Source organism: Diceros bicornis, chromosome 7 (genome assembly GCF_020826845.1).
Source record: "Diceros bicornis minor isolate mBicDic1 chromosome 7, mDicBic1.mat.cur, whole genome shotgun sequence".
NCBI lineage: Eukaryota > Metazoa > Chordata > Mammalia > Perissodactyla > Rhinocerotidae > Diceros > Diceros bicornis.
In genome coordinates, this window is record NC_080746.1 from 66,262,480 (window position 1) to 66,290,479 (window position 28,000).

Genomic DNA, 28,000 nt, shown 5'->3' on the forward strand with positions numbered 1-28,000 from the left:
AGAGGTCCTGGCAGAGGGCAGGAGGGTATTTCTGCTGGGATCCAGGAGGGTTGGACACTTGAAACAGCTGATTATGCCACAACCTTCTCTCTGCAAACTGACAAGGACCCCTGATCAGAGTTAGGGGTTTGTGGGCCGTTAGTCTTGATATGTAAACTGTAGATTTAATCTTGTGATATATTTTGTCTGCTGATTTAACTTCTTTAACTGAATGTTAATAATAAATGTGATGAGGAATAAGGAAGAATAAAGAATGTATGATTTATTGCCTAGAGTCTACTTCCCCAAATAGGATGAGAACTTCAGAAGTTGTAAACTTGCCTGCCCTACCCCAATCCATGACCAATAGTGATTCAGTTCTGGAAGCAAGGAGAAAGGAAACCAAAATCCTGAAAATATAAAAGGAAGACTTTTTTCCTTATGTCCTATCTGGTAATAGGACATTTCTGAAAACCCAAAGGAAGCTTTTTTGGAAAGAACCATTCAATTCTCAAAAGAAGGTTCTTAAAATTGCCTATAGTTGGTCCCTCAGGATCCTGAAGATTCTAGCCTCTCTCATTGTCACAGCAGCTCCAGTAGAGGCCCTCTTGTCAAGCCATCAGGTGACAACCAGAATATTTCCCGCAGGCTGCCAGCTCCCCAGTCTCCCACAAGCACTGTGAGAGAGCAGACAGATGTGGGGTGGAGAGCTTACTCAGCAGGAATCCTTACCTCCCTCAGAAGGGAAGCCAGCACCCATGCTGTCCGGAGCATCTCTAGAGAGAGGGCTGCACAGCACTCCTGGCATGCGTCAGAGGCAAGGATGGGAATGTTAAGCTGCAGTAGCTTGTTGGACCTCTCTCCATCTTGAAGGCAAGGAATCTCTTTTGTTAAAGTCAATTAAGGTCCAGTAAAAACAAAAAACAAAAAAAACCAGAATATTATTTCAGGGGATATTTGGGTATGTTATCCATACAGACAGAAGGAAAAGTGGATTCTACTATGTGGCTTAAAAGATATGTGATGTTTCTGGGCAAGCTGTCAAAGAAAATTATATCACCTGAAACATTTATAAGAAATGATGGCTGTGGGAATAAGAAAGAGGAGGCTATGACATGATTTTGAGAAAATATAGTCCCCTTGAAGACTAAGGCTGAGAAACAAATTGTTATTGAGAGCATGCTGGCATATTAGTACGTGCATCCATGACCCCTGAAGGCCAAGAGTGTCAGGCAGCAGGGCCCTGAGGCTGCAGCTGTACTGGGGACCATTCTTCCTGAAACTGAAATCTGTCTCTGTTGTTGCCTCTTTCTCACCTCCCGTTCACTCTCCATCTTTAGCAATCAGACCGTGGAATCCTGACTTCCTGAGGTTACCCACAACCTTCCAGTGGCCAAATCAAATGGCCTCTTTTCTTGTTCTTATATTAGTAGATTTTGTCCAGCATTTTACATTATTGACCACTCTCTTCTTGAAACCTAAAGTCTCTCCCCAGCTTCCGTGCTCTGTCCCGGTTATTCTCCTCCCCTTCTGCTTGCTCCTTTCAGCCTCTTTCTTCAAGTTCTCCTCTCCTTCTTGTGCTCCTTTTCCTCTGAGAATAGCCTTCCTCAAGGCTGCAACCCTCGCTAGGATCTGCTACCTCCCAGATCAACTCCTCTCAGGCTGCACTCTTAATCCTGGCCATCTGCAGCTGGAATCCCACAGGTACCTCAAAAGTGAATAGGTACAAACTGAATTCATCTTCGCCCTCTCACACCCTCCCCAAATCTGCTACTGCTATGATAGTCCCCCCTCCTTTCTTTTTTTTTTTTTTTGGCTTAACAGTAGAAGTAGAGGCAGTATAGTACAGTGGTTATGAGCACTAGTTTCTTTTGATTTCAGACAGTCCTGGGTTTGAATCCCAGTTAGGCCACTTATTAGGGCAAAGGATTTGATCACTGAGCTTTAGTTTCTTCATCTGTAAAATTAGAGTTAATGATAGTACCTATTCCTCTTATTTACTGAGAGGATTGTATGAGATTATGCATATAAAGGGTTTGGCCCAGAGTAAATAATGAATGCTAACTATTATTATTATTAGCTTTTATCTATGCAATCACTTGAGTTAGGTACGTAGGGGTCACTTTTGTACGTATGTGACTTTTTCTTTCCTCTATTTTAAACATAATTGGTCATCAGATCTTGTCGATTCTGTGAAAACAATGTCTCTTGAACCTACTTTTTCCTCCTTGTCACTCTTGTAGTCCTCATCGTAATTTATTTGAGCTCTTATATCTATGCATCTCCTCAACTGTTTCCTGCCTCCACTCTCCCTCTATCCACCCATCATCTTGACTTCTGCTATATTAACTTTTCTTTAGTACAGGTCTGATTTTTTTTTTATCTTCTGCATTCAAACAGCGGTAGTTCTCATCACTTGACTACAAGATAGAGTCCAACCTTCTTAGCACCAAAATAAGGCCTTTTACAACTGGGACCCAGGCTGTCATTTTAAATAATCTCCCCTCAAATCCTCCTGTCAAAGCACTAGCCACACATAACTGCCCCCTTGGCCCTCAATATCCATTTGCTTAGCCTTTCTGATCCTTATTTCATGCCAATTCCTCTGAACGGAATGCCTTCGCCTGTCTGTTTACCTGAAAAACTTCTGATTCTTTTAAGACCCAGCATAAATGTTTAATCCTTAGTGAAGCCTTCCCTGATACTCCTAGGGTGAAACTTCCTTCTCAGTGTTCCCTCTGAACTTAGTGCTCACATCTGTTACAGCATTTACCACCTTGTACTGGAAACAGTTGCACAGGGTTCTCAAGTCCTGTGCTAGAAATCATGGATTGGGCAAAGGGGGATTTTGCATCCTCAGAGCCTAATAGAGAGTCTGGTAAGAAGATGATGCTCAATGAGGACTTGCATATGATCATATGAAAGAATGAATAAATTAAATGGTCAATCATAGGGTAGGGAAGGGCAGCATGGCATCAGAGTAGTGTAGAATTAGTGGCTCATTCTCTGAGACAGCCAATGTTGGGGCAGTGGAAAGATCACTGTGCTCAAACTGAATCTAGTGCAGGCCACGTCTCACCTAGCAGTTGTGTCACTGTCATTTCAACTTCATAAGCCTCAGTTTCTTTCCTTTTTTTGAACATGGGGTAAGTGTCGTCACCTTTTCACACCACAGGGGCAGTGTGAGAAGCAACCAAGAGAAGGTGTGTAGGTAAGGAGTCTGTGACGTGCTGCAGAGATGTAAGGTTCCAAGGACACTGGCGTGAGGGCTGATCACAGGTCTGGATGACATCCCCATCCTGTGACTGTGCATACCCTGGAGGCAGGCAGCCCTAGGCCTCTCTCAGGCAGACAGGCTGGACGAACGTGCCAATTGAACCGAAGTGGATGGGCAGCTGCAACAGTGCCAACTCATAGTCCACTGTGGTGCTGTAGGAGGAGGGTGGATGATGATGTGCTTGGTGGACCTCCTCTGGTAAGTCGAAAGGAGCCTTAAATAGACCCACTGAAGAAGGGAGGCACATGGAGCTTTGGTGCTTGAATTCCCCTAAAAGAGGAAACCACTTGAATTGCCAGTACCTGCTCACCCCGTGGGATGGTGTCTGACTCATCCTTGTGTTGCAAGTGCCCAGCGTGGCACCAGGTGGATGTGGGCCTCAGGGAGAGTTTCCTAAATGACTATTGCTCATTCTAAGTCCCGTTGGGGCTAGAAACAAGGAGAGGCTGGCCCACAAACAAATCTTCAGTGGTAGGTTTCCGGGAGAAGAAAGAGCCTCCATTGTGAAGCTAGACACAATTGACAAACGTGAAATTGGCTCTTGAATCCTCCCTCATTTCTCTACTTATGAAGAGAAAAAAATTCAGTCCAAATCCTGTACTCCCCTACAGAAACACCTATGACCAACCCCTGGCTAACACTGGGAACCACACGATCCAGTGGGGCTGCAGCAGTCATGGTGAAGTGCTGGCAGCCAGGATCCCTGGAGAGAAGGGAGGCTCAGGAGGCCTCTTACCTGAGGGGACCCTTTGGCCAAATCGTGGACACTTTCATTCACCACCCAGGCAGCTGCGTGCTGTTCCCTAGAAAGTGAAACAAAACGGAATCTCAGATATGGCCTCATTAAAACATGTGAAGTTAGGAGGTGGCTGTCTAAGGAGCCCTGGGATCGGAGGGAAAGCAAGGCATGACCATGGCAATGAAAGCAGCAGCCAACTCTTCCAGCAGCACAGCAAGTGTCTAGGGAATATTCTCTCTTCTTGGTATATAAAAGATTCTAGGGCTCAGAAACATGAAGCAATCTGTCTGACATCGCTCAATGAGTTAAGAGCTCTAATGGAAACATAATCAAGTCTTGGACAGATTATAGCTGTGACCATCAGCCACTGGCAGGAAGTATCTTAGAGCTTCCGTTCCCAGCCCTGTTCAGCCTGCCTGTCCAGGTCAGCTGAAATGACTCAAGAGGGTGCAGTCAGAGGAAATATGTTCATTAAAAAAATTTAACTGTTTTCTAAAATAAAAATAAAATCTCTATAAAATGACAAAACACTAGCTAATCTAATTTTAAAAAGAGATTTTGAAAATACGCAAAATTAGGAAAGTAGAAAATATCACAAAAACAGAAGGTATTAATTATAAGGAAATGTTTTGTACAACTCAAAGCAATTGGTAGGAAAATCTGAATGTGATAACTATTACTAGGAGATTATAAACTATCAAAATTGACTGAAAGAGAAATTTTTAAACCTAAAAACCAATAACAATGAAGGAAATTGAGAAAGTTACCGTTAAGCCTTCGATGAATAGATGTTTAAAATATGTAACTGCATGACATTACTTTTTATTATTCTCACATCATAAATTGTATGCAAAGTCTAGAGCAAGAAGGAAAGCTCTAAGAGAAAGTTGCTAAGAGAGTAGATTAAAAGTTCTCATCACAAGAAAAAAAATTATAGCTATGTGTGGTGATGGATGTTACTACACTTATTGTGGTGATCATTTTGCAATATATATGAATATCGTATCATTATGTTGTACACCTGAAACTAATATAATGTTACATGTCAATTATAGCTCAATAAAAAAAAAGAAGGAAAGCTCTTTAGTTCTTTTCATGAAGAAAACTGATACCCAAGTCTGGCAAAGGCAGACTATAACAAGAAAACCATAGGCCAGCAATCAAACATTTTGGTCACAGGATACGTTTACATTTTGAAAAAAATCATTGAGACTCCTAAAAAGCTTTTGTTTCTGTGGATAATATTTATCAGTAGTTAACATATTAGAAATTAAAACATAAATTAAAAAAAATTTGTTAATTTGTTTAAAATAACCATAATAAAACCATTAGGTATTAACATAAACAACATGTTTATTCAAATAACTACATTTTCTAAAACAAAAATTTAAATAAGATTGGTATTGTTTCACATTTTCTCAAAACTCTGTAACATCTGACCAAATAGAAGACACGAGGGATTTCCTGTCTGCTTTTTACATTCAATCTGTTGAGATAGCACATGTTATGCAGCCTCTGGAAAACACTGCACACTTGTGAGAGAATGAGTGTAAAAAGGAAGAATGATGTCTTTGTATTACTACAAAAATAGTTTTGACTTTGCAGACCCCCCCTAAAACGGTCTTGGAGATGCCTAGCAGTCTCCAGATCACATTTTGAGAACCTCTGCTATAGGTCAATTTAAATTATGAATGTTGATGCAAAAATCTAAGTGAAATATTAGTAAACAGAACCCAGCAGTACATTGAAAGATGAATGTATTGTCCCCAAGTGGGATTCATTTCAGGAATGTAGGAATGTTAGGAATTCTATTAATATGGATTTAATACGTTAATAAATCAAAGGAGAAAATCATTCAAGTAGATGTTAAAAAGTGTTTCACAGAATTCAATATTAATTCTGATCTAAAAATCCTAGGAAGTAATATATGATACAATAAATATCTCTCTATCCAACAACCAGCCTCATGTTTAATTAAAATATAGAAGAGGTACAATGTGAGGGGGCAGAACTTTCCTGAGCGCTCAAGGAGTTCAAGTTCTGCCTGGGGAGATGGATTGCCCCTCATGCGGAAGTAGCAGAAGACCCTGATGGATGTCGGAGGTGGTAGCTGAAGAATTAACGACTACCTAATTTAAACCATCAGCTCCCAGCATGTTCCATTCCCTGGGTGTACTTACATACTGGTGAAGCAATGAGCAGGGGTGACTGCCAGGTCTTCCCAATGATGGGCCCTCCACAGAAATGCCTTGTGGTAATCTGCAGACTAACCTGCTTTGGCCAGGAGCTGGCTGTGGCCTCCTTGCCTCCCACAAACTGGCTGGAAAGAAACTTGGAAGGGGAAGGGGGAAGGGGCTCTGCAGAGGCCACCTGGGAACGGGCCAAGAAGACGCATCTTTATTATTCATGAATCCTCCTCACCATCAAGCCCAGATTATAATCTCTGAGCATCTCCCTTGTGCCGGGCACTCTAACAAACACCTTGGAATAATGAGAAATACTTGTAGTATTCCAGAGAGATTAAAAAAAATACACTACTGGAGGTGGATATTTCACCCAAGAGTAAAATATCAAGCTCACCCTTGACTTCTCCCTTTTTTTGCTCCAACTATGCAGTCTCCAAACCCTTTAGATTCTATATCCATAATATATCTTGCATCCACCTTCTACTTTTGAACTCAGATCCTCAATATTGCTCACCTGGACTAGTTACCCTGCAGTTTATCTTTCCTATCCTCCCCATGCTCCCAAAATAGCCTCCAAAAAGTGCTGCTTTAATCACGTCACTGCCCTGATCAAAACCATCCAAGGTTTCCCATAGTGTATGGAATAAGGTTGACATCCTACTCACCCTTGTGGGCACACATCAAATGCCAGTTTCCTAATTATCTCATCCAGAAGTTATTTCAGTATTTTCTTGTATTATAGTTTTCTGTACACTTTTTTCTCTTGTTGTGAATTTTATTGAAATATAACATACATAAGAAAAATACTCAAGTAGTAAAGGACTTTGAATGAAATTCCAAAAAGTATAACCAGAACCTAGATCAAGAAACAGACTAGCAGCATCCCAGAAGACCCATCAGGAGCTTTTCCAGTCACTAGTTCTCCAGAGGGTAACTTCTATCCTGACATCTAGCATCGTGTATTCTGTATTAGTTTTGAATGATTTTAGTTTTATGTAAATGGAAGTAATACAGTATCATCTATTTGTACACCTAATTTTCATTATTAAGATATAAATTATTGAAGATAGGTACCATATCTCTTCCTCTTTATACCCTCCCATGCCCTAGAGATTTGTACAGAGAAGACACCAAATGAATATTAAGCCAATGTGTCGGGATGTCAACAATTGATGAATACTAGTGAAGGGTAAAAAAGTGTTCTTTGTATTATTCTTCCATGTGTTTTGTAGATTTGCAAAATTTCAAAATAAAAAGTGAAGGACAAAATTGCTTATTGAACAACTTACGTGATCCAGGTTAGGTGTGCTATTTAGAACAGGGCACATGTAAACTCTTTTTCTTGTTCCTTTTAAAGTTTTCATGCGTATTTGTATAAAAGAAGAGGGCCATAAAGTGGGTGTGAGTTCAGTGAGAAAAAATCAGGAAAGTTTCTCTTGTTGAGGTTTTACATCAGGAGCTATTTGCGGATTATTTAGTTTGGTTCACCAAATATTTATTTGGCATCTGCTGTGTTCTGGGCACGGCGGTAGGTGCTGGGGATAAAGTGATGAATAAATCTTGCTGAGTGTTGTAATGACATTCCTTAGAAAATATCGTACTTGGTTTAGGCTGAGAAAATTGGCTTTGAGGATATACCCCCATGGTGGCCAAGAGAAGGAACCACCACAGCTGCACTTTACCAAGATTTTCTACCCAGGGCATTGATGCATCATGAGGTCTAAGAAGCCGGAACAGACTGCATCCATCCCTTCTCATTAAAAGAAATGCTCACTCTTCACATTCTCTATTATTCTGTGTTCTATGTGTCAGATAATTTATAAAAGTAAAGAAAATTAAAATTAAAAACATTAAAAATAAGGTGCTTGATTTTTCTCTTGACAAGTTATCAAAAGGCAAACAATAAATGCTTCCCTGCTCCATCCTCTGCTTGCTCCCTTCACCACATTGTCCGTGTGGACCAAGGTGTCGCACATGTGGACGTGATGGAGGAAACAAGAAGAGACAGTCCAGCGCTTCTCCAGGCTCATTGGCATTAAAACATAGTGGCATACTCACTTTTTTTTTTCAGTGGATGGACCTTGTTGAGTCAGACCACAGTTTGGCACACTATTTAGCCATTCCCACCAAATGAATCACTTGAGATGGGAATTTTGACTCTTGTGACTGAAAATATTTCAGTGTTGCTTTAAGCAAAAGGGACAATGACCACAGCCCACATTGCTCTATGCGATGGCTTTTTTGATGTGTCAACTTGGCTAGGTTACAGCCCCCAGATATTCAAACATTAATCTAGATGTTGCTGTGAAGGGATTTTGCAGATGGAATAAAAGTCCCTAATCAGTTGACTTAGGAGAGGAAGATCATCCTGGATAATCTGGGTGGGCCTGACTTAATTAGTTAGAAAGGCCTTAAAAGCAGAGCTGAGACTTCCCCAAAAGAGAGAAGAAATTCTGCCTGTGGAGAATAGCTTCAGCCCATGCCCGTGCAACTCCAGTGTTCTGTGGTCTTCCCTTTCTGAGTGCCTGCCCTGTGGATTTATTTGCTTAGTCAGCCCCTACAATTGTGTAACCCAGTTCCTGGTGTAGCTTGCTAGGTCTGTCATAACAAAATATCACAAACTGCGTGGCTTACAAGAACATAAATTTATTGTGTCACAGTTCTGGAGGCCAGAGGTCTGAGACCAAGGTGTTGGTAGGGTTGATTCCTTCTGAGGGTGGTGATGGAGAATCTGCTCCATGCCTCTCTCCTAGCTTCTGGTGGTTTGCTGGCCATCTTTGGTGTTCCTTGGCTTGTAGATGATGCGTCACCCCAATCTCTGGCTTCATTTTCATATGACGTTCTCCCTATGTGTGTGTCTCTCTCTGCATCCAAATTTCCCCTTTTATAAAGACATAGGTCATCTTGGATTAGGGCCCACACTATAGACCTAATTTTAACTTGATTACTTCTGTAAAGACTCTGTCTCCAATAAGGTCACATTCTGGGGTACTGGACATTAGGACTCCGACATATCTTTTTGAGGTTTTCTGGTTGAACCCTGGCTGATATACTCTGTGGGTATCTCTTGGTCACATTCCCCAAAAGAGCTTACCAGAAGCATTGGGTTCTTCAGACAGTACATTCCATGTCTCCAAAAACATTGATGCATCCTCTGATCTAGAGATGTTTAAATCTGGGTGTAAGCATAATACAATTGCTCAGATCACAGACAAGGCCAGTGTTTGGGACTTATCAGAAAATTATTATTGTTAGAATTCTGGAGCATCTCCGTCAGATGAACTCTATGGGTATTTTTACTGTAAAGTGGAGTATTTTACTACATTTACTACAAGTGCATTATTTAACTACAACCTGGCTTTGCCATAAGCAATTACTTACCGCCTAACAAGAATGAACAACTTGAGAAGCCCATACTGGCTTTGTGGAATTTGGACAGAGTGCTCAGGGGTGTGAGGATGTGGAAGTAAGCTGTGTAGTTCAAGTGTTTAGGGACTGGGGGTTGGTGAAGACATTTCACATTTTCGAGACTCTGTTATGTGTCACACGCTTGCTCGTGGCCAAGCGTACCTTATCTGAGTCAATCCTCACTACATTCTTACTAGGTTTGTATTATTCTTCCATTGTAAGGTTGAAGAAAATGTCTTAGGTGACTCTTAGATCACACAATTATAAGAATAGACCAAGATTCAGACATCAGTTGATCCTCATTTTTCACGGATTCCGTATTTGCGAATTCACCTACTCGCTAACATTTATTTGTAACTCAAAACCAACACTCATGGTGCTTTCATGGTCACTCATGGACGTGTGCAGAGCAGGGAAAAATTTGAGTCACCTGATGCCTGTGTTCCTAGCTGACGTCTAATGAGGCGATGCTCTGCCTTCTTGTTTTAGCTCTCATGCTATAAACAAGTGTCCTTTCCATGGTCTGTTTAGTGCCAAATTTTCTCGCATTTTTGTGCTTTTTGTTGTTATTTTGCTGTTTAACATGGCCCTAAAAATAGTGGTGAAGTGCCATCTCATGGTCCTAAGTGCATGGAGGCTGGGATGTGCCTTATGGAGAAAATACGTGTGATAGATAAGCTTTGTTCAGGCACAAGGTAGAGTGGTGAGTTCACTATATTGGTTGTGAGTTCAATGTTAATGAATCAACAATATATATTAAATAAGGTGACTTTAAACAGAAACACACATAAACCAGAGGCTCATAAGAACCTAACCCTGTATTTCCCCTAGGACCACGAATCCAGTGTTCCTGGTGACTTTATAGAACAGAACTGCTGCCAATAATGAGAACTGACTGTATCCATGTTGGGCTTTAAAGGCCACCCTTTATTACTGCATTATGAGGATGAGAATTGAAACCTGAGGCGTTGGTGCCTCTATCTTCTTACCTGTTTCAGGAATGAAGGAGACTGTAGCCTGGAAGCCTCTGAAGGTCACATTTTCATCTGACTGGAAGGTGATGAGCATTACATCTGAGGAGCTCAGCACAGGGGCTGGGATGACAAAGCCACACAACCGAGCTGGTTCAAGCCCAGCCCAGGCAAGACGTGGTCAAGGGCCCAGCAAATAGACATGGCATTGGATAGAAGAAAACATTTGTCCTTTAGATAATTGTGAGAAATAAACTTTTCTGGTGGATGTCAGAATTTGTTTTCACAATAGAAAAGCAGTTTGCTTCTTTTTAGTATGTATTTAACCCCATCAACATTTCAATTCTGTTTATCTCACAAATACTCCTACTGGGAATACCACTGAGGGAATTGGTTCTAGCCACAGGGCTTATGTAATGGCACTTTCCTCCAAAGACCCCTAGTTCATTGTGGCCTTCCACATTTTCTGGTCAAGTGGTTCTTTTTTTTTGTGAAGAAGATTGGCTCTGAGCTAACATCTGTGACAATCTTCCTCTACCCTGAGCATGGGACGCCACCATAACACGGTTGATGAGCGGTGTGTAGATCCATGCCAGGGGTCCGAACCCACAAACCCCAGGCTGCTGAAGCAAAACGTATGAACTTAACCACTACACCACCAGGCCGGCCACTCAAATGGGTCTTTGATTCCCCCTCTCGCTCTTCCTGCCCCAGTGTAGAAGGAGTGGTGGTGAGAGCATAGGGAGAGATGGAAGTGGTGCCCGGGAACGAAGGAAAATTGAGCCAGATCGTTTTTATTCTCAAAAAGCACTGGGCCCAAAAGCAAACCATGAAAGCTGAGGCCCCAGGGGAACACGAACCTATTTCCTTCTTCTTTTCGACATCGCTGTGCACTGTCACATAGTCGGAAGTGCAGTCTCCACTTTCCTCTATTTCCAGGTTCTGAAAAGAAAGCTGAGAAGACTCCACATTACATCCAGAGTAAACAATAGGAATGAAGTACCTGATTTTGATTAAATGGAGAAATGGGGATTGCTCAACTTGCTCTGGAGCGTGACCTTAGATGAGCAAGTGAGTGGGGCATTCATGAGTGGGTTAAATGACTTAGGAAAAGATGCCACATCACAGGCTCCCAAACCTTCTGAGACATCTAAGCTACCAAATATGGGCTGAATAAAGGGTGGGAAAATGTGCAAATATTTGAGCTCCGTCACAGCTCTAAGAGATGAAAAGAGCCATCCCATGGAGATTTTTTCACTGGAAGCAACGAGGCTTTGGGTTAGACAAGGAACCCATGGACACCCTACTGCTTCTCTGGACATCTTACTGTTGTACACCTGGTTCCTGATATTTCATCTTGAACCTCCAGTTCTCCTGAACCAAGATTGAAGGTGGTTGTGCCCCTTGGAGACTGTGTCTTTCTACTTGGCAGGCTATATCTGGCCCCTGTTCCCATCTGCCTTGTCTTTCTGCCAATAAATCTCTACGGCTCACTGACAAATTCTGATATGGCACAGGTATGAGTCAGTCTAAGTGCTGATGTAAGACAAAAGATCATCTGAGCTACTAAAAACATTTGCAAAGGTGGTCTCAGAGTCAATGCAGTGAACTTTGAGAAGTCATGGACATCTGTGAAAATGGAAATCCTAGTATGGGTTAGAGAGACTTGATTTTGGATACTAAGCTTAAATGTAAACCTCAGCAAAATTCTAGAGTAGATTCTTAAACATAGGATGTGTAATACTCTATAAAAGAAAGATGATTACTTGGGACCAACCTGGGCTCACCAAGAATAAATCATGACAAATCTTATCTCCATCATTTCTATAGTCATAATATTTAATGGCAGCATAATATTCCATTTATCTCTATCCTTGGACAATTATGAAAGTTCCACTTTTTGGCTCTCTTAAAAATGTGAATATATTTGTACATTTGCTTTTTCCTTCTCTCATATTATTTCCTGAGTGGGGAACCTGTTTTGTGTCAGGCAAAGGGAAGGGAAGCATCTAGACAGAGGGAGCAATGCAAAGGAGGAGCAAGGAAAAAGCAAAGAGCAGCCTTTGAGCAACTTGGTAGCACCGGCGAATTGGGTTGGAAGTGAGGAGCTGTGGAAGATGGAGCTGATGCGGTAGGAGTTTGGATTTTAAACACACAGATGATGGGGATTCAGTGGAGCCTGAGCACTTGGCACAAGACACAGAGGACTGTGTGGATAGGACAAAAGCGGAGGCAAGTGATCATTAATGGGAATGTAGGTATGGGGGGAAGGAGATGCATCAGAAACGGGATTCGTTGAAACATTTCTTAAACTCTTAATGGGATACTTTCTGGAAATGGACCCTTTCCTCTCGAAGTCCAATGCTATGCACATAGTTATGATTTGTAATACTAGTTTCCAAATTACTATCTCTGATGGGTCTTGCAAGATGAAGCTGTCACTGGCCGGCTGTGAGAGCATGATTTCACCCAGGCACAGCACTCAGTGTACATTTATTGAATAGATGTTTTTGAATCACTTCCAGCTCTGGCATGTTCAGATTTTTCAACTACGTTTTCTCTTCTTCTTTCCGGAAATATGCTCATACTTAAACTTTTATCCCCCATCGCAACAACAAATGTTCCCTTAATTCTGCTTCCTCCTGCAATTTCTGCCTTGACTCTGTTCGGGTTTCAGAAATTTTTAGAAAGAGAAGATCTATACTTATATCCTCTGTGCAATCTTCTCCCACTCACTCGTAAAACCTGTGTGTTCTTGTTTCTGCTCTTGATGTCCGACTTAACTTGATACTTCAGACCCCGCCGCTCCCCTCTCCTGTCTATTGTTCAGTTGTCCAGTCCATTTAGTCTACCTTTTTATTGGGTGATGGAGTGGGAATGGACAACAAATGATCAGTCTTCATCCTCTTTAGACTCTAACTTTGTGTGCTAAACCCAAACTATTGGCCACACATTTTTGTTTGTTTACTTTGTTTTGTTTTAAATTAAAGCCTCCACTCTCTGGACTGTCATCATGTCACACCAATTTGGTTCTCCTCCTGTGTCTCAGGTCTTTTTTGGCCTCTTAAACATATGAGAACTTTGAGGTCTTGTCCTCCCTTACTCCTCTCCCTTTATTTTCTACTCTACTTTCTCCCCTCCATATACTCTCTTGCTTTCAATTATTATTTTAAGAGAAAGACTCCTAAATAAATGCCTGGTTCCAGCCTCACTCTGACTGCAGTCTCCCCTTCAGCTCTCTGGCAGCATGTCTCCACAGACGGCCCACTAGTGTTTAATGAACAAGCAAACAAATGGCCATAAACACTGCTAATCGGATGGTGAATAAACCCTGGGTGCTGACATTCAAAGCCCTCCAAGCTACGACCTCAGCCTCACCTTCCACCACCTCTCCCTGCACCTTACGACCCCTAGACCAGCAACTCTTAAACTGTCTCTACCTGTTCCACAGTGGTTCCTCTGCTTGCTCTGTCCCCTCTGCACGGAAAGCTTGATGATTTGGGCCTTGATGTCATTGATTTTTGTTATCCATTACTTACAAAATGTTTTGTTAGCAGTTTAATTGATAAGGAGGAAATGCTTGTTTCTAGAAGGGACTAGACACTGATAAAACAAATTACCAAGAACAAAGATTAAGGCAGCACTTCAACACAAAGTGAAGTGCACTGTTGCCATCTAGTGGTAAGTATGGGTAGTTACAGGGGAAAATTGTCTGCTCTGTTATTTCAAGTATTTATCGAGAGTCTTGTGTGCCAGATACCAGGCACTAGGGATATAGCAGTGAATAAATCAAATAAAAACCTCTGCCCTCATGGTGCTTATGTTAGCTATTCTGTGGAGATACCACAGCAAAGTAATGGGTAACCAGAGTCAGTACCTTAATTAGGTAATGTTTAGGGGCGTGAAAAACCCAGTTACAGTCGGCCATGTCACTGTAGTCCTCAGGATAGCGAAGACTCTGTATGAGGCCTTCTTCAAAAAGGACAGTTAGGGAACTGCAACCTGAATCTGAAACACAAGGGGAAACGTTCAAACAATGGCCTCACCCAAGCAAAGGGGAATCCTCTTTGTTCTCCCTCCTGTCTCCCACAAATGATGCATGAGCTGAATCTTCAGGCAGAGCCAACAAGGAAGGCTTCGTGCACTGATTTTCCAGAACTCATTAGGCCCTCTTAACTCACGTGGGTGCGTGATAAACGTGAGTTAGCAGGACCGTAGAAGGAGTGCCTGTGCCCGCACCTCACTGGCCACGTGCTCCTCTCCGCTATGGAGCCAAGAGGGCCTCGGAAGGAGCTCCCCACCCCTCACTTAATTCCTATGGGGCCTCAACCTCCACAAAAGGCCTGGATAGTGTGTGATAGAAGTAAATGGTTTTACCCGGAAGGTAGTTTGGTTTAAGAGCTTTATAGGTGAGATTAAACCCAGCGGCGTAATCTGTGGCATCAAAGCTAAACTTCAGCCTGATAGAGTTGGTGCCAACAAGAACTGATGAAGTGAGGCTTTCTCCACAGAATTTCCCTGCAACATATGGACAAAGGTTCTTTGTTCAGAGTCTAGAAAACACAGGAGAACTGAACTTGTCATGATCATGCAGGACTGTCTAAACCAGGGTTTCTCAACCTCAGCACTGCTGACATTTGAACTGGAACGTTCTCTGTGTTCAGGCTGTCCTGCACATTGTAGGATATTTTGCAGCTTCCCTGGCCTCTACCCACTAGATGCCAGTAACACTCCCTCCAGTTGTGACAACCAAAAATACGTCTAAGACATCACCAAGTGTCCCCTGCGGGGCAAAATCAACTCCAGTTAAGAACCACAGAAAGGCTCCTCCATTTCTGTTTCTTATGTAAGTAACCTTTGGCTGCTACTCATGGTTATCCATTAGTATTTTTTTTCTTAGTTGTTTGAGGCAGGTAAAGGTCATTTGCATACCTAGGAAAGCAGCATTCCGCCTGGGAGGCCCCAAGAGGCCCTGGAATATGTCTACATTTTACACCTGATGAGCTCCAGATCTGCCAAATGAGTCTAGGAAGCCTGGCTCCATGGGAAGCAGATGCAGCAAATGAAATGCACTGTGGCCTTACAGCCCTCACACAGGCTCAGATTCGGTTTCTTCCCACTGTCAATTCTGAGTCTTAAAATTGGAGACAGGAAGTGTGGTGTTTACAGATGCCTCAGTGCCAGACAGATTGTAACCAGGCCCCGTTAAGCCCTCCTGACACTAATGTCCATTTGATGATGTGAAAATCCACTCACCAATAAGTTTGTCTTCTAAAGAATATATCGACAGGTGATTGTGGTGACAAGACTCTGCATCCAGTTGGGAAAAATTGAGTAACACATGCATTTTCTCTGGTACCAGAAGGGTCCAGACACACAGGCTGCAGGCAGACACATTGAGAGGGTGTTATTTCTAGACAGAAAGTGGCTGTCATGGTCCAGTTAACAGGCACAGTCAGACTGGAGGTGGGAGTCAGGGGAGGAGTGGCAGAGGGGGCTACTCACTGCTTGCTCTCATAATATAGGTGGGGGCTTTCTGGGAATTGCAGCTCCCCCTCAGACCCGCTGACCACTCGATCCTGCTCACTGCATGAGGCTGGAAGGGAAAGCCAGGAGAATCAGGGCTGACAGTGATGGCTAACCATGGCAGCCCCCTCCTTCCAGACCTGTGCAGGCACTGGAAACTGCTGGTTGTTCTTTATGCATGCTTCCTTTCTTCATGGACTATTTCCTGTCTTGGCTTCTGTGATTCCTTATTCTTTTTGTTCCTTTTAGATCCAGCCTAACCTTGGGATTCTGTGATTTCTTCTCCTTCACTCTTCTTCCTTTGACCGCATAACTCCACTCTATATATACACTCTATACATTCATACATACATAGAGGCAGATTCTATCCCTAGTTTTCATCTCTGTCTACATGAGCCCTCTGACTAGTAGCCTCAGTTTCAACTGTTATTTCTACATTTGTGAACTTCAGCCCTGATTTTTCAGCAGTCTCCTAGATATCTCCCCTGAAACTTAACACAGGACAAATGGAATTCCTCTGGGTCTGCAAAACTGATTCCACTTCTGATTTGACTACTTTTATGTGCCCTTTTCTTCGGTATCATCTTTGATTCCTCCCTCTTCCTCACCACGCTTCATCTAAGTGTCTACTAAGCCCTCATTCTTCTTGTTTCTATTCCCTCCTTTTCATTCTCTGGCCATTGCCCTAGTTCAGGCCTTCATTTCTTGTCTCTTAAACTAATGCATAGTCTCATAATTCCACCCTGAATTATTTTTCCTTTCACTCTAACCTCTATCTTCCAATCTTGTGCTGTTCTTATACCACTAAAGTGTAGCTCTATTTATCTAATTAATCAGTCTTTCTATTACTCAATGAAAGTTGAAATTTTTTGACTGGCATGCAAAGTTTCCATAATTTGGTCTCAAGTTATCTGTCTAATCTTCTCCCCATCACATATCTTACACTACAGCTTCTTTGACTGACTTACTGGTCTCTATTACATCCTAAATTTTCCTATCTTCATCTTTTAGTCTTCATCCTTTGATAAGGATGATTCCTTGAGCTGGAACAGTTTTCTTTACCTATATCCCATTTCCACCTGAAAAAATCCTACTCATCTTTGTCCTTGAAGGTTCAGCTTAAAAGATGTCTGTGTTCCAAAGCCTCCCCTGTCTTTTTTTTTGTCATCTAGAAGCAGCCACTCACTCCTCTGAGCACTCAGGGTACTCTAATCCCACATTGCTCTTTGTAGATAGTTCCACAGACGCAGAGAACCACTGAAGATTTGAGCTAAAGATGCCTTAGAGACCATCTGGTCCAAACTCTTTTCTTTATGAATGAGGAAACTGAGGTCCAGAGGTAGGAAGGAGCTTGCCCAAAGTCACAGAGTGAATTCATTCTAGACTTGCAGGGTAACAACCGGGGTTAGTAAGTCCACTGTATAAGGAAGGACACTTTCAGGATAAGGTATGTAGCTTATTGACCACATCTGTACCACCTCACCCTCCTCCCTCGAGTCTCTGATCTAAAGCTAGGATTTGGTAAATGTTTGCTGAATTGAGATGGAGCTCTGTATTGACAAGAAGTGAAATGGGAGGGAATCCGGGGCTCCTGCTGGGCGAGGGACTGCCCTGACTGGCAGGGAATGCCCGTGGGTGCTCCAAATGGTGGTTTTATACCTGGTGAGCAAGGAGAGCTCTTGCAGAGGAAGACTTGATTACAAAGGCAACAGATACTCAGAGACGCTAGATATTAATTCACGCTCTTGGTGGAGCAGGCTGCGAGAAATACCCACCTCTGGAGATTTTTCTCCGCTTCCCTGAGAAAGGAAAAGAGAGATGTGATTCAGGGATTGTGATATCCTAAAGAATATTTCAAGAAGTTAGCCTCTACCTGACTCAAAAGTGCAGAGATTTTTAAGTCAATATGCAACTAATGAGAATCTAATCTGTGGAAAGAACAGAAGGGATAAATTGACAGAGCAGGAAAGTGGCGTGGGTGTTTTAATGAGATGACTTCAACTCTTTATTAAGTGGTCTGATTCAGAAGCAGGCCATGATTAGCTTGGAGGTTACACAGAGCAAGAAGAGGTCATCTGGCCTATCCCTCTCATTTTATATGAGAAGGGAGGCTGACGATGGAAATAACTCTCTCACAACCACAAAAGAGTGGCTGGGATAGCTACAACTTGAACTGAAGGCTCAGATACCTGCCACTGTACCATACACTTAAAAACAGACCCAAGTTCTTACTGAACGAATTTGAATTACTTTAACTAATTGAATTTCTCCCTTTGGTAAAGAATAGAAGCCCTATTGAGGCTGGAAGCCAACCAGTTAAGAAAACAATTAAGTTGAATTTGGAGGCAGGAATGAAATTTCAATTAACTCACTGGTCAATCTAGTAGACCTGGGTCTTCTCAGACTTATGGTACCTGGGTCTATGCCAGGTCTTCTCAATCGCAGCATTACTAACATTTTGGGCTGGATTATTCTTTGTTGTGAGGGCTGTCTTGTGCATTGTAGGATGCTCTGCAGCATCCAAGGCCCCTACCCACTAGATACCAGTGGCACCCCCCTCTCCTAGTTGTGACAACCAAAAATGTTTTCAGACATCGTCCCTTGGGGGACAAAATTTTCCCTGGTTGATAACCACTGACCTGTGCTATAGCTTGCTGAATCTTGCTAGCACAGTTGAGAAGTAAGTGGTGAAAACACATCACCAGCTGAGATAGTTTCAGTTAAAGGCAAATTTGACAAAGTCTAGGATGGATGTATTCATGTTTCATTGAATATTTGTATGCTGTACCATACACCATATTTTACTCTTCCTTTTGACTTAGTAATTATCACAATCTTTATGTGAGAGACTAAAAACAGAAGCAGAGCCTGTCTGCTCAGTGCTCCTCACTTGACTAGGCTCTGCTGATGTGCTCTCTGGCCCTAGCTTCTTGACCTGATGTCCTGGCTTCATTACCAATTTGGATGTGTTTGTGGATCCAGGGAAGCATTTTACTAAGATCTGTGAAGATCCCAGGGGATCCTTGATCATCTTTCTGCACATTGTTTCTCCAGCCTCGACCACAGCCCAAACCCCAGGAAGTCACACCAGCCAGAGTCCAAGTCCCTTTCTTATTCTGGCACATGAGGGAACCTCCTGAGTCTCCCTGTGGGGGGAAAAAGCCTCAGTTACCATCATTGTCAGTGTCTGTGCCCCAAAGTGCTTATTCTTTCCTCCCACAAAGATGCTAGATGAGGATCAGTGATATTTCTTAATTTCTAATAATTTGCACTCAGGGGCCTAGAAGAACAGCCAAGTATAATTCATACTAGCTCCTCAAATATCATTGGAGCCTATCAATTCCACCCCCTTCTTCCCCATCCTAGGCTTTCATAAACATCAGACTTTTTTTCTTCTCCTGTCTCATCCTACAGACCCAGAGAATTCTTGCCCAGTAGTAAAACTGACTTGAGGTCTTGGTCATCAGGAGGAATGAAGGGTAAGTAAAGTTCCCATTATCGACAAACTGGATATCTCTATACAGGAAACAGCCAGACATCCTTCAGAAGGGGAGAATCCTGAGCTCATTGTTGGCATTATCCCTGTGATTTGATCTTTTGCAAAAAGTGGAAGACCTCCTCTGAATTCACACTCTTTGGTAAAAACAGGTTGTTTAAATTGTCCCTTTATTTTGACTTGACCTCCCCTGTCACTTCTGACTCTTCTTTCCAGAATCCAGTCTTACGTACAGCCCTCACCAGATGACAAAGCTGAGGGAAGCCCTGCCTGGGACCTGTCAGCTTGTCCACTCCCACCTACCTGACAAGCATCTCTCCCTCCATCTGGGAAGCCTGTGCAGAGAAAGGTCCGCCCACTGATGGGTTTCTTTAGGGTTAACAGAGCTGCCACACACTCCTCCTGGGTCAAAATGGGCAGGTTCACTTCCTGCAAGACTTGTGAGAGGATGCCATCTGGAAAACAGAGATAAGAGCCCCAGCAAGGCATTTTTTCACCCTTTCTGAGTTGCAGGTGCCCCATTAGGCTTGTGTCTTTTGGAAAGACCTGAATTTTTAAGTACAATGTAGTATTATCTATTTTTAAAAATGTTTACACAACTCTTTAAAAAAATACAATACAAAGAGATTTATGCACCCCTGTATGTTCATTGCAGCATTATTCACAATAGACAAGATGGGGAAGCAACCCAAATGCCCATCAACTGAAAAATGGATAAAGAAGATGTGGGGTATATATATATATACAATGGGGTACTATTCAGCCATATAAAAAGACAAAATCGTGCCATTTTCAACAACATGGATGGACCTTGAGGGTATTATGTTACGTAAAATAAGCCAGACAGGGAAGACTAACACCAAATGATTTCACTCATATATGGAAGATAAACAAACACATGGATAAGGAGAACAGATTAGTGGTTACCAGAAGGGAAAGGAGTAGGGGAGTGGGCGAAAGGGATAAAGTGGCACATATGTATGATGACGAATAAAAACTAGACTATTGGTGATGAGTATGAAGTAATCTATACAGAAACTGATATATAATCATGAACACCTGAAATTACACAATGTTATAAACCAATATGACCTCAATAAAATAATTTTTAAAAATTCTATCTTCTGATTGTCTACCAGGAAGTTCTGACATCTGTTTAAGAGTAGCAGCATAGAAGGTCTTACTTTCAGTCAAGCGGCCCCAGCCTGCTGTTGTACAAACAAATCCAGCCTCAAATCGTTCCCCTGGTTCTGGAAGACACACAGGCCGCACAAACTGACCTGAAGAAGAGAGAAAGGTAGGGCTTGTCATATCCGTGGAGGAGAGGACACCAGAAGCCACTCACCAATTGGCATCCAGGTGGTTCCCCAGAAACCTTATAAGAGTTGTGATATTTCTGTCTGGCATCTCCAGGGGTCACTTGTTAGACAAACAAAGACCCTCTCCTGACTCCACATAACCCTATATCTGAAGCCACAAGCAAAAAGAGTTTAAGGTAGGGGAACCTCCATTCCAAATCCCTATCTCAAAGTCCATGACGCAGAACTGTTGGGCATATGCTACCTATCATATAACGTGCTGTGGAACAGAAGTTATAGAGAACATGGTATAGACAATTCAGAGTGAGCCTCAAATGTTTACCAAAATGGAAAGTGCCAGCCATCTTCAAAAGAGCGATATCATAGTCCATTGGTTTCTTGGTGGAGAAATATGGGTGTATGATGATGGTTTCAATGGTGAGGGTTTGCTCTCCTGGCTCTACATGGTCCAAGTCATGTTCTCCAGCAGTAACATTCAAAGTTGATGCAATATTTCTATGAAGAGGAAACAGCAAAATGATGGATTTTATTGAGCCTCTGAGTATAGTTGTAATGGTTGACAAACTGGCCTCCAAAATGACGTGGATGGATAATGTGGGGTGTGAGGGTACTGAACAGAGAAAGTAAGAATGATTCCAACACTATTAGTAAAAATGCAGAGGTTCCCAATTTGAGTGGGGGACTAGTAAAGAAGGGGCCTCGTATGGAGCCAATTATATGATAAATTGAATACTTTGCAATGTTATTTGTAAAATATCTGAAGATGTATATACATTGTAATTCAGGGGTCTAAAGCTATAGTGGACTTTATTTAGCCTCCCTAGGCAGTTGGCCTGACCTCAATAACAGTGAGATCCTTTGGGAATGATTTGTGATTCCCACTAAGTATGCTGCTTTAATGTCAGAGATCCAATGCGTAATGTATATTATTAAAGACATAATAGCGCTGTAACTCTTATGTCCCAGAGAACATGCACACTCAGGGATTTGGGACTGAATATAACAATGGGAGATGAGGATCTTCTCCTTAACTCCTTTATGTTTGTAATTTAGAGACCTGGCATGACATGGGAAGACCATTCTACTCCCCTTCTTCCTGCAGCAAAGTTATCTGAAATAAACTTGATAGGATGCATTGAGATGGAATAAGAGCTTTGGGCTTCCCATCTTTTGGGACCCTTCATTCCCAGAAGTGATGATTTTATACAAAATTGGAAAGGACATCATTTTCTCTTGATATACTTCGCTGGCTTTTGGCTATATTAGATACCCAGCCTAATACATAGCGTCTCTCGAGCCTAACCACCTGCCACATTGCAGTGAAATTGTCAGTTGACTCTTCTTTAGACTATCAACTCTCTGGGAACAGGAATTACGTCTTTTTATCTTTGGTACCCACTAGAGTCTAGCACCAAGTAAGTATCTAGGAGGTGTTTGCAGACTTGAAATGAGAGAGGGCAAATATGGGGACATGATCTTGATTGCAGCCTGGAGAGTAGCAAGAGCCCTGACAACAGCAGAACATTTGGAGCACACAGGAACATGGATCAAGGATGGAAGTTGTTGGAATGAAGTGCAGAGAGGCAGGATCAAGAGGAAAGAAGACATGGAGACTCTTTATGTTTCACTGGCCTCTCTTTGTTTTCTTTTATCCATTTCTTGAGATGAATTAATGAACCGGATAATTTTTTTCACTGATATTTAAGAAAACTAGAAGAGAATTTTCACAAATCTATCATTGTGATACTTCTTTTCTCACTTGGATATTTTTCTTTATTAACTTCTAGTCATATCTAAGTAAACAAAGTTTTCTATTCCTGCAAGGGATGTATGTTTTCTACCAAGCTGAGCATCCTCTGACAGTGTCACTGAGCTCTATTTATGTTATGCATTTAAGATATTCCCTGCACTAAAGCATATATCACAGAGTTCCATGCTTTAATAGAGTTATTGCTGCTGATTCCAAGGGAGAAGAAGGTAAACTGTCCTTTATTCACAACTGGACCTTCTCTTACCTGTTTGCAACGCAGTGAGCAGCCGTAATCACCCACTGTGGAGAGATGATGGTCCCACCACAGACGTGCTTCTGCCTTCGTTTCAGTGACACCTGAATTGCAAAGACCGTAAATGGGAGCAAGTTAATGCCCTGGGATCCCCCAAAACCTGGAGATAACTTACTCATAAATATCAGAAACCATGGATTGTGAAGGAGAAAAACTGACCTCACTACAGCCAGAAAAAAGAGCAATGCTGGAACCAGAACATTCCCAATCCTGGTCCACAGGAGAGGTAGTTAATTTCAGATGACTGGCTACAGTATGATTGCTAGTAAAAATTGTTGGTATCTATCTATTACTATCTACCATCTATCTATCTATCTATCTATCTATCTATCTATCTATCTATCAATCAATCATCTATCTATTTATTTTTATAATACTGTTGACCCAGACTGTTGCTCTAACAATATGAACAATATCTGTGAATGAAGAGAAAGGAAAAGAAGCATAAGATATAGTAGAGTCCAGGTGAAGAGGTTTGGGAGAAAGGCAAGGTGAGGGCTAAGGCAGTCTTTCAACACGTGCTCCAATTCCTCCAAGCCTCTTAGAGAAATAGTCTGGACCTACAATTTTCTCATATTCTTAACTATTTGACTTCTACAACTCCTTCAAGCCTATTTTTAAAAAATTACTTTATTGGGGTCACATTGGTTTATATCATTGTGTAAATTTCAAGTGTGCATCATTAAATTTTGACTTCTCTAAAGACTGCATTGTATTCACCACTGAAAGTCTAGTTTCCATCCAAGCCTATTTTTTAATCTGCCTCCATCTTATACTTTCTATCTTTGGTTTGTTCTGTTTATGTATTGGATTTGACTCTAAAACAACCTACACAGTACAAGTAAACACTTTTAATTCCATTGTTGAAATTAGAAAAGAAGCAATTTATTAGAATTGTTCCCTTTTTGACCAAACATTATTCAATGAGCAATTGAGAAAGATATTTAATACAGAGAAAAAGCTAAGAATAGAACAAGTAAAAGTTGTTTTACTTTACTTACTTGTAAGTAAGTAAAAGTCAATGAGTCACCCCTGACTATAATTTGAATATGTACTTCTGAATTGACTAGCCAACCAAGTAAGCAACTGATGTATCAACTCTTCAACCAATTAATTAATTCACCAGTTAATCGAATGACAATGACTCAGCCATTCCATCAATGATTAAACACAAACTCGATCAATCAACCATTACCAAATATCCACTAATGTGAAATTAATATGACTCACTAAAGGAAAGTAAAAATAAAGAGCTATCACTCTACTTGCAAAATTAAGAGGCAAGAATACAACATGGCTTCCAGGATAAAGAAAGTTGTCAGACTTTCAAAGACAGTAAATGTAAACACCATAGGCTAGGGGCAGAAGCACAAGAGCAATTCTATGGCCTGGGAGGATAGGGAAATTAAATTGAGACAGAATTCTTAGGACGTTAGCTACTAAAAAGGTAATACTCTTGACTATTCCCTGAGGGGTCCTATGGTATAGATACAAACCTTACACCCTAGACATAAAGTAGTCCTATGAATATTACACCTTTGATTTCCCTGGGCATCTTAAACTATAACGAGATAAGCATATTTTAAATATATTTATTGACTCAGAAAACTATTTTTTAAATTGTAAATTCAAAAATTTTTAAGCTTCTTGAAGTGGGACTTCTGTCTTAGGGGCTGAAAGTTTGGGATGGCATTTCCAAGTTTTGGAGCAAGCCAGTGGTGCATGTGAATATTCTGAACAGATCTTTTCTGGAACTCAACTGGTGTACATCATGAGGGATTTAGATCTTTGCACACACTCATGAGATATCTGGTGATGAGCTAGGCAGAATGGAGTGCATTGATGAGTAGCATGTGATTCTGAGAGATCTAATCCTGAGACAGCTCATAGTCCACCCACCAGACAATGTTCCCTGAGACTCACCTGCCAGGGGTAGGAACCCTTTTCCACTTGACTTCCCCCAATAATGCGACTGAAAATGTTAAAGTAATTCCAATGTTGTGCCTTCACCAGACTCCGCCCACAAGTGGGACCTGGTAAAAGAAAACACAAAAATGTAGTAATTAGATAGCTCCAAGCACTGAGGGACAGGAAACTTTTCTGAGTATGAAAGAACTCTAGGACATAGAGCATGTAGAAATATTACAATATGTCTTTAAGTGAATTGTGGGATTTGCAGCACAAGGGATTATTCAGCTTTTGTTACATACAACAAGCGTATCATGAAGAGCTCTACTTTTCTGATGTGAAGATTAAGGGCCTCAGAGGTAGATCGCCACTGGGTTAGCAGGCATGAGGCCCCTTTTTACTTCTGAGCACTCTGACCCCTTAGAGACTCCTCACAGCTCTCTGTACTTCTATGACATTTGTCACATGCATTTATGGTTATTTCTACGTCTTTCAACCCAGCTAGACTATGGGGTCCTCAAAGACAGGAACTGAATCTTAGGAATATCTACATCCACAATATCTAGCACAGTTCCTAATGCATACAAGTTGCTCAATTAATTGGTTGAATGGATGAAGCCATAGTCTGCCTTAGATTGTAATTGCGTGCACATCTTCTCCTCTGCCCCACCCAGAAGACTGAGTCTGAGACCATGATCTATGCTGCCTGGCACACAGTCAGATATTGGATTTAATTCTCTATGAGAGTGGGAAGTGGCAGGTTGTTCAAAGAGGGTGGAGTGGAGAGAAGATAGTGTCCTGATTCACATACCGGAGTGGTGTTAGCTAGAAGGATTGCCAGGTAATGGAAGAAAAACTCTTTCCTCTTTGTGGAAAAGACTTTATCCCTGAAAAACTTGCATTTACTTATTTACCTTCAATGGTATTTTATGACTCCTCAGCTAGTAGATGGGCTAGATTAAAGATGTTTATGACTGCCTGGAAATTCAAGGATGGCACATCTTTTCTCCCTACTGCAGATTATTGTTCTCTACATGTTTTCTAGGAGGGCTTAGAAAGCCCTGCCTCAGAATCAACCCAGAAGAATCCTCTAATCCTTATTCTTCAGCTTGGAGATCACCTCAACTGAGAAACCTTCCTTGACTTCCTCAAACTGTGTTAAGTGTCTTATCTTTGTACTGTGTAGTCCTCTTTCCTCTCGTCTTTTATAGTTTTTGCCATGCAGTATTATGATAGTGAATTGTTCATCTGTTTCCCTCACTGGACTATGAACTACTTGAGAAAAAAATATCTTATTCATTTCTATATTTCCAAGGTTTAGCACAGTTCCTAGAATACAGTAGACACTTAGAAAAGCTGGGTGGATGAACAAATGGTTTTTCTTGAGAACTTATCCTTGAAAACATAGCTATTTAGATTACTATGTTAAAATATACAAAACTCTTTAAAGTAACTTCTCATTTAACTCCCATTCTATGCCTGTGAATCAATTTCTATTACTTCCATGTTACTGATGAGAAAACAAAGAATCAAAGAGATGCACAGCTAATTAATGGCAAAGCATGGATGTAAAACTAAGCCTTTTGATTCTGAATGCAGTGAAGGCATAATATTGGATCAAAAGCTTATTTTTTAACTGTTTTAGTTGAATGAATCATAAATACCTTAGACACAAAATTTAGTATTTCCTCAACTCATTGAAGCAAGGACAGAAAACATGATGATTCTTGGGGCTGACGCAAATCTGACTGTAGAGAAGCCTGCCAAGAACTGTTCTCAGCTTATGTTACTTGAGGAAAAAAGACCATCTACAGTATACTTCAGCGAACATGCTTCATATTTTCCAGCAAGTTAGTTTTCCAAAAGATTACAAATGCCGCCAAATTTATGGTGATTTCCAGAATTTGCTCTACAAAAGAGGATGAGATTGTGAAATGTGTCCAAATAAGTGAACAATTCCAGTTTTCTTCAAATTAATGCAATTTGTCCTCCTGGTTTCATATGCTGATTGCAGGAGAGAAGTCCAAAAAAATTACATGAAAAACAAATAGATCTCCAAAATACATTTCCTTCTCCTGTTTGCCCAAAGGAATATGGAGTGGAGATGTGAGGCCCATTGCCAGCAAAGGCTATTCCTCCAGACAAAAGTAGTTGTAGAGTTTATTTGGAACTTACCTTTGGGGAGAGAGAGAGTTGCAGATTTACCTTGTTCCAAACAGATCATTCCAAGTAGTAAAATCAGCCTATTCTTACCCATAGGCATTTTGAGACTCAGAGTTTTTCTCTGAAATTTTAGAGAGACTAAAGAGAACCAAAATAGAAAGCCTTGTGAGGTCAACAATAAGCCAATTTAAAAGAAGGTTATTCATTAACCAAGAGTTGAGGCATTCAACCATGTCCATATGATTTTTCTGAATGTGATTTCTTCAAGATCTTTGCAAGATGTGGGAAGTCAACCACAGAAGCATAGTCTTGATTAAGCAATATTACATATTCCATTATACCCACATCAATATGTTGCTTCATCCAGAGTGTATCTGGCTAGCCAAGTGATTGTTGTTTGAGATATTTTCAAACATTACTTACTTCTTAGTACAGGTTACCACGTTCTATAAAAGGATTGAATATCAAAGTTATCCTTGTTTGGAAAGGTAGAATTTCCTACATGCTTGGAGACAATTCATGAGTTAACATTTTTCTTTCTCTTATTTTCCAAATGTAAATGGATAGTTATAGGTATGTATTAGAGAAGGAGAGAAGAGAATGGATAATTTGGTACCACATTCAAGGTGTCATGCTACTAGACAGTGATTTAAAACATTGTCCACTGGGGCATTTGTAAATCTGCATTCTCTAACCATTTTTTGTATATGAAGGCAAACACTAAGTCTCCTTTGCTTCTACACCTGGTAAATGATGTGGCCCAGGGAGGTTGCTTTGATTACGTGCAAGTCTTCCTCAGCCCTGGCTGAGTTCTTGGCACATGGTCAGTGTGTGAACAATGCTTGTGGATTGGCCAATGCCATCTATGATCACACAGGAATATGAAATTTTTCTGTCAACTTTTACAAATTACCTGCGCCAAACAGAAAATGTCAAACCAGAAGCCCCTAACCTCTTTGTGGCAA

General features: G+C 41.3%; 1 protein-coding gene across 1 annotated transcript; it reads right to left on the minus strand.

Moving 5' to 3' along the window:
* Positions 1-3,311: 3,311 nt before the first annotated feature.
* On the minus strand, positions 3,312-27,135 carry OVCH2 (ovochymase 2). The gene is made up of 16 exons (XM_058546295.1): positions 27,048-27,135; positions 24,888-24,997; positions 22,917-23,008; positions 21,224-21,396; positions 20,767-20,862; positions 19,886-20,037; positions 19,043-19,232; positions 17,862-17,885; positions 16,066-16,156; positions 15,817-15,941; positions 14,938-15,078; positions 14,438-14,568; positions 11,421-11,514; positions 10,579-10,710; positions 9,276-9,380; positions 3,312-3,484 (listed from the first exon to the last, which is right to left on the minus strand). Exons 1-16 carry the CDS (start codon positions 27,133-27,135, stop codon positions 3,312-3,314), a joined length of 1,917 nt encoding a protein of 638 aa, XP_058402278.1.
* Positions 27,136-28,000: the final 865 nt, after the last annotated feature.

Coding starts and splice junctions, on each gene's coding strand:
- OVCH2 (XM_058546295.1), bottom strand. CDS start 27,135: ATGCCTATGGGTAAGAATAGGCTGATTTTACTACTTGGAATGATCTGT. Junction 15,079..15,816: donor TTTAGAAGACAAACTTATTG/GTGAGTGGATTT, acceptor CATATGTTGCAG/GGAAATTCTGTGGAGAAAGC. Junction 9,381..10,578: donor CTCCTTCATTCCTGAAACAG/GTAAGAAGATAG, acceptor CTGTGATCTGAG/CAATTGTATTATGCTTACAC.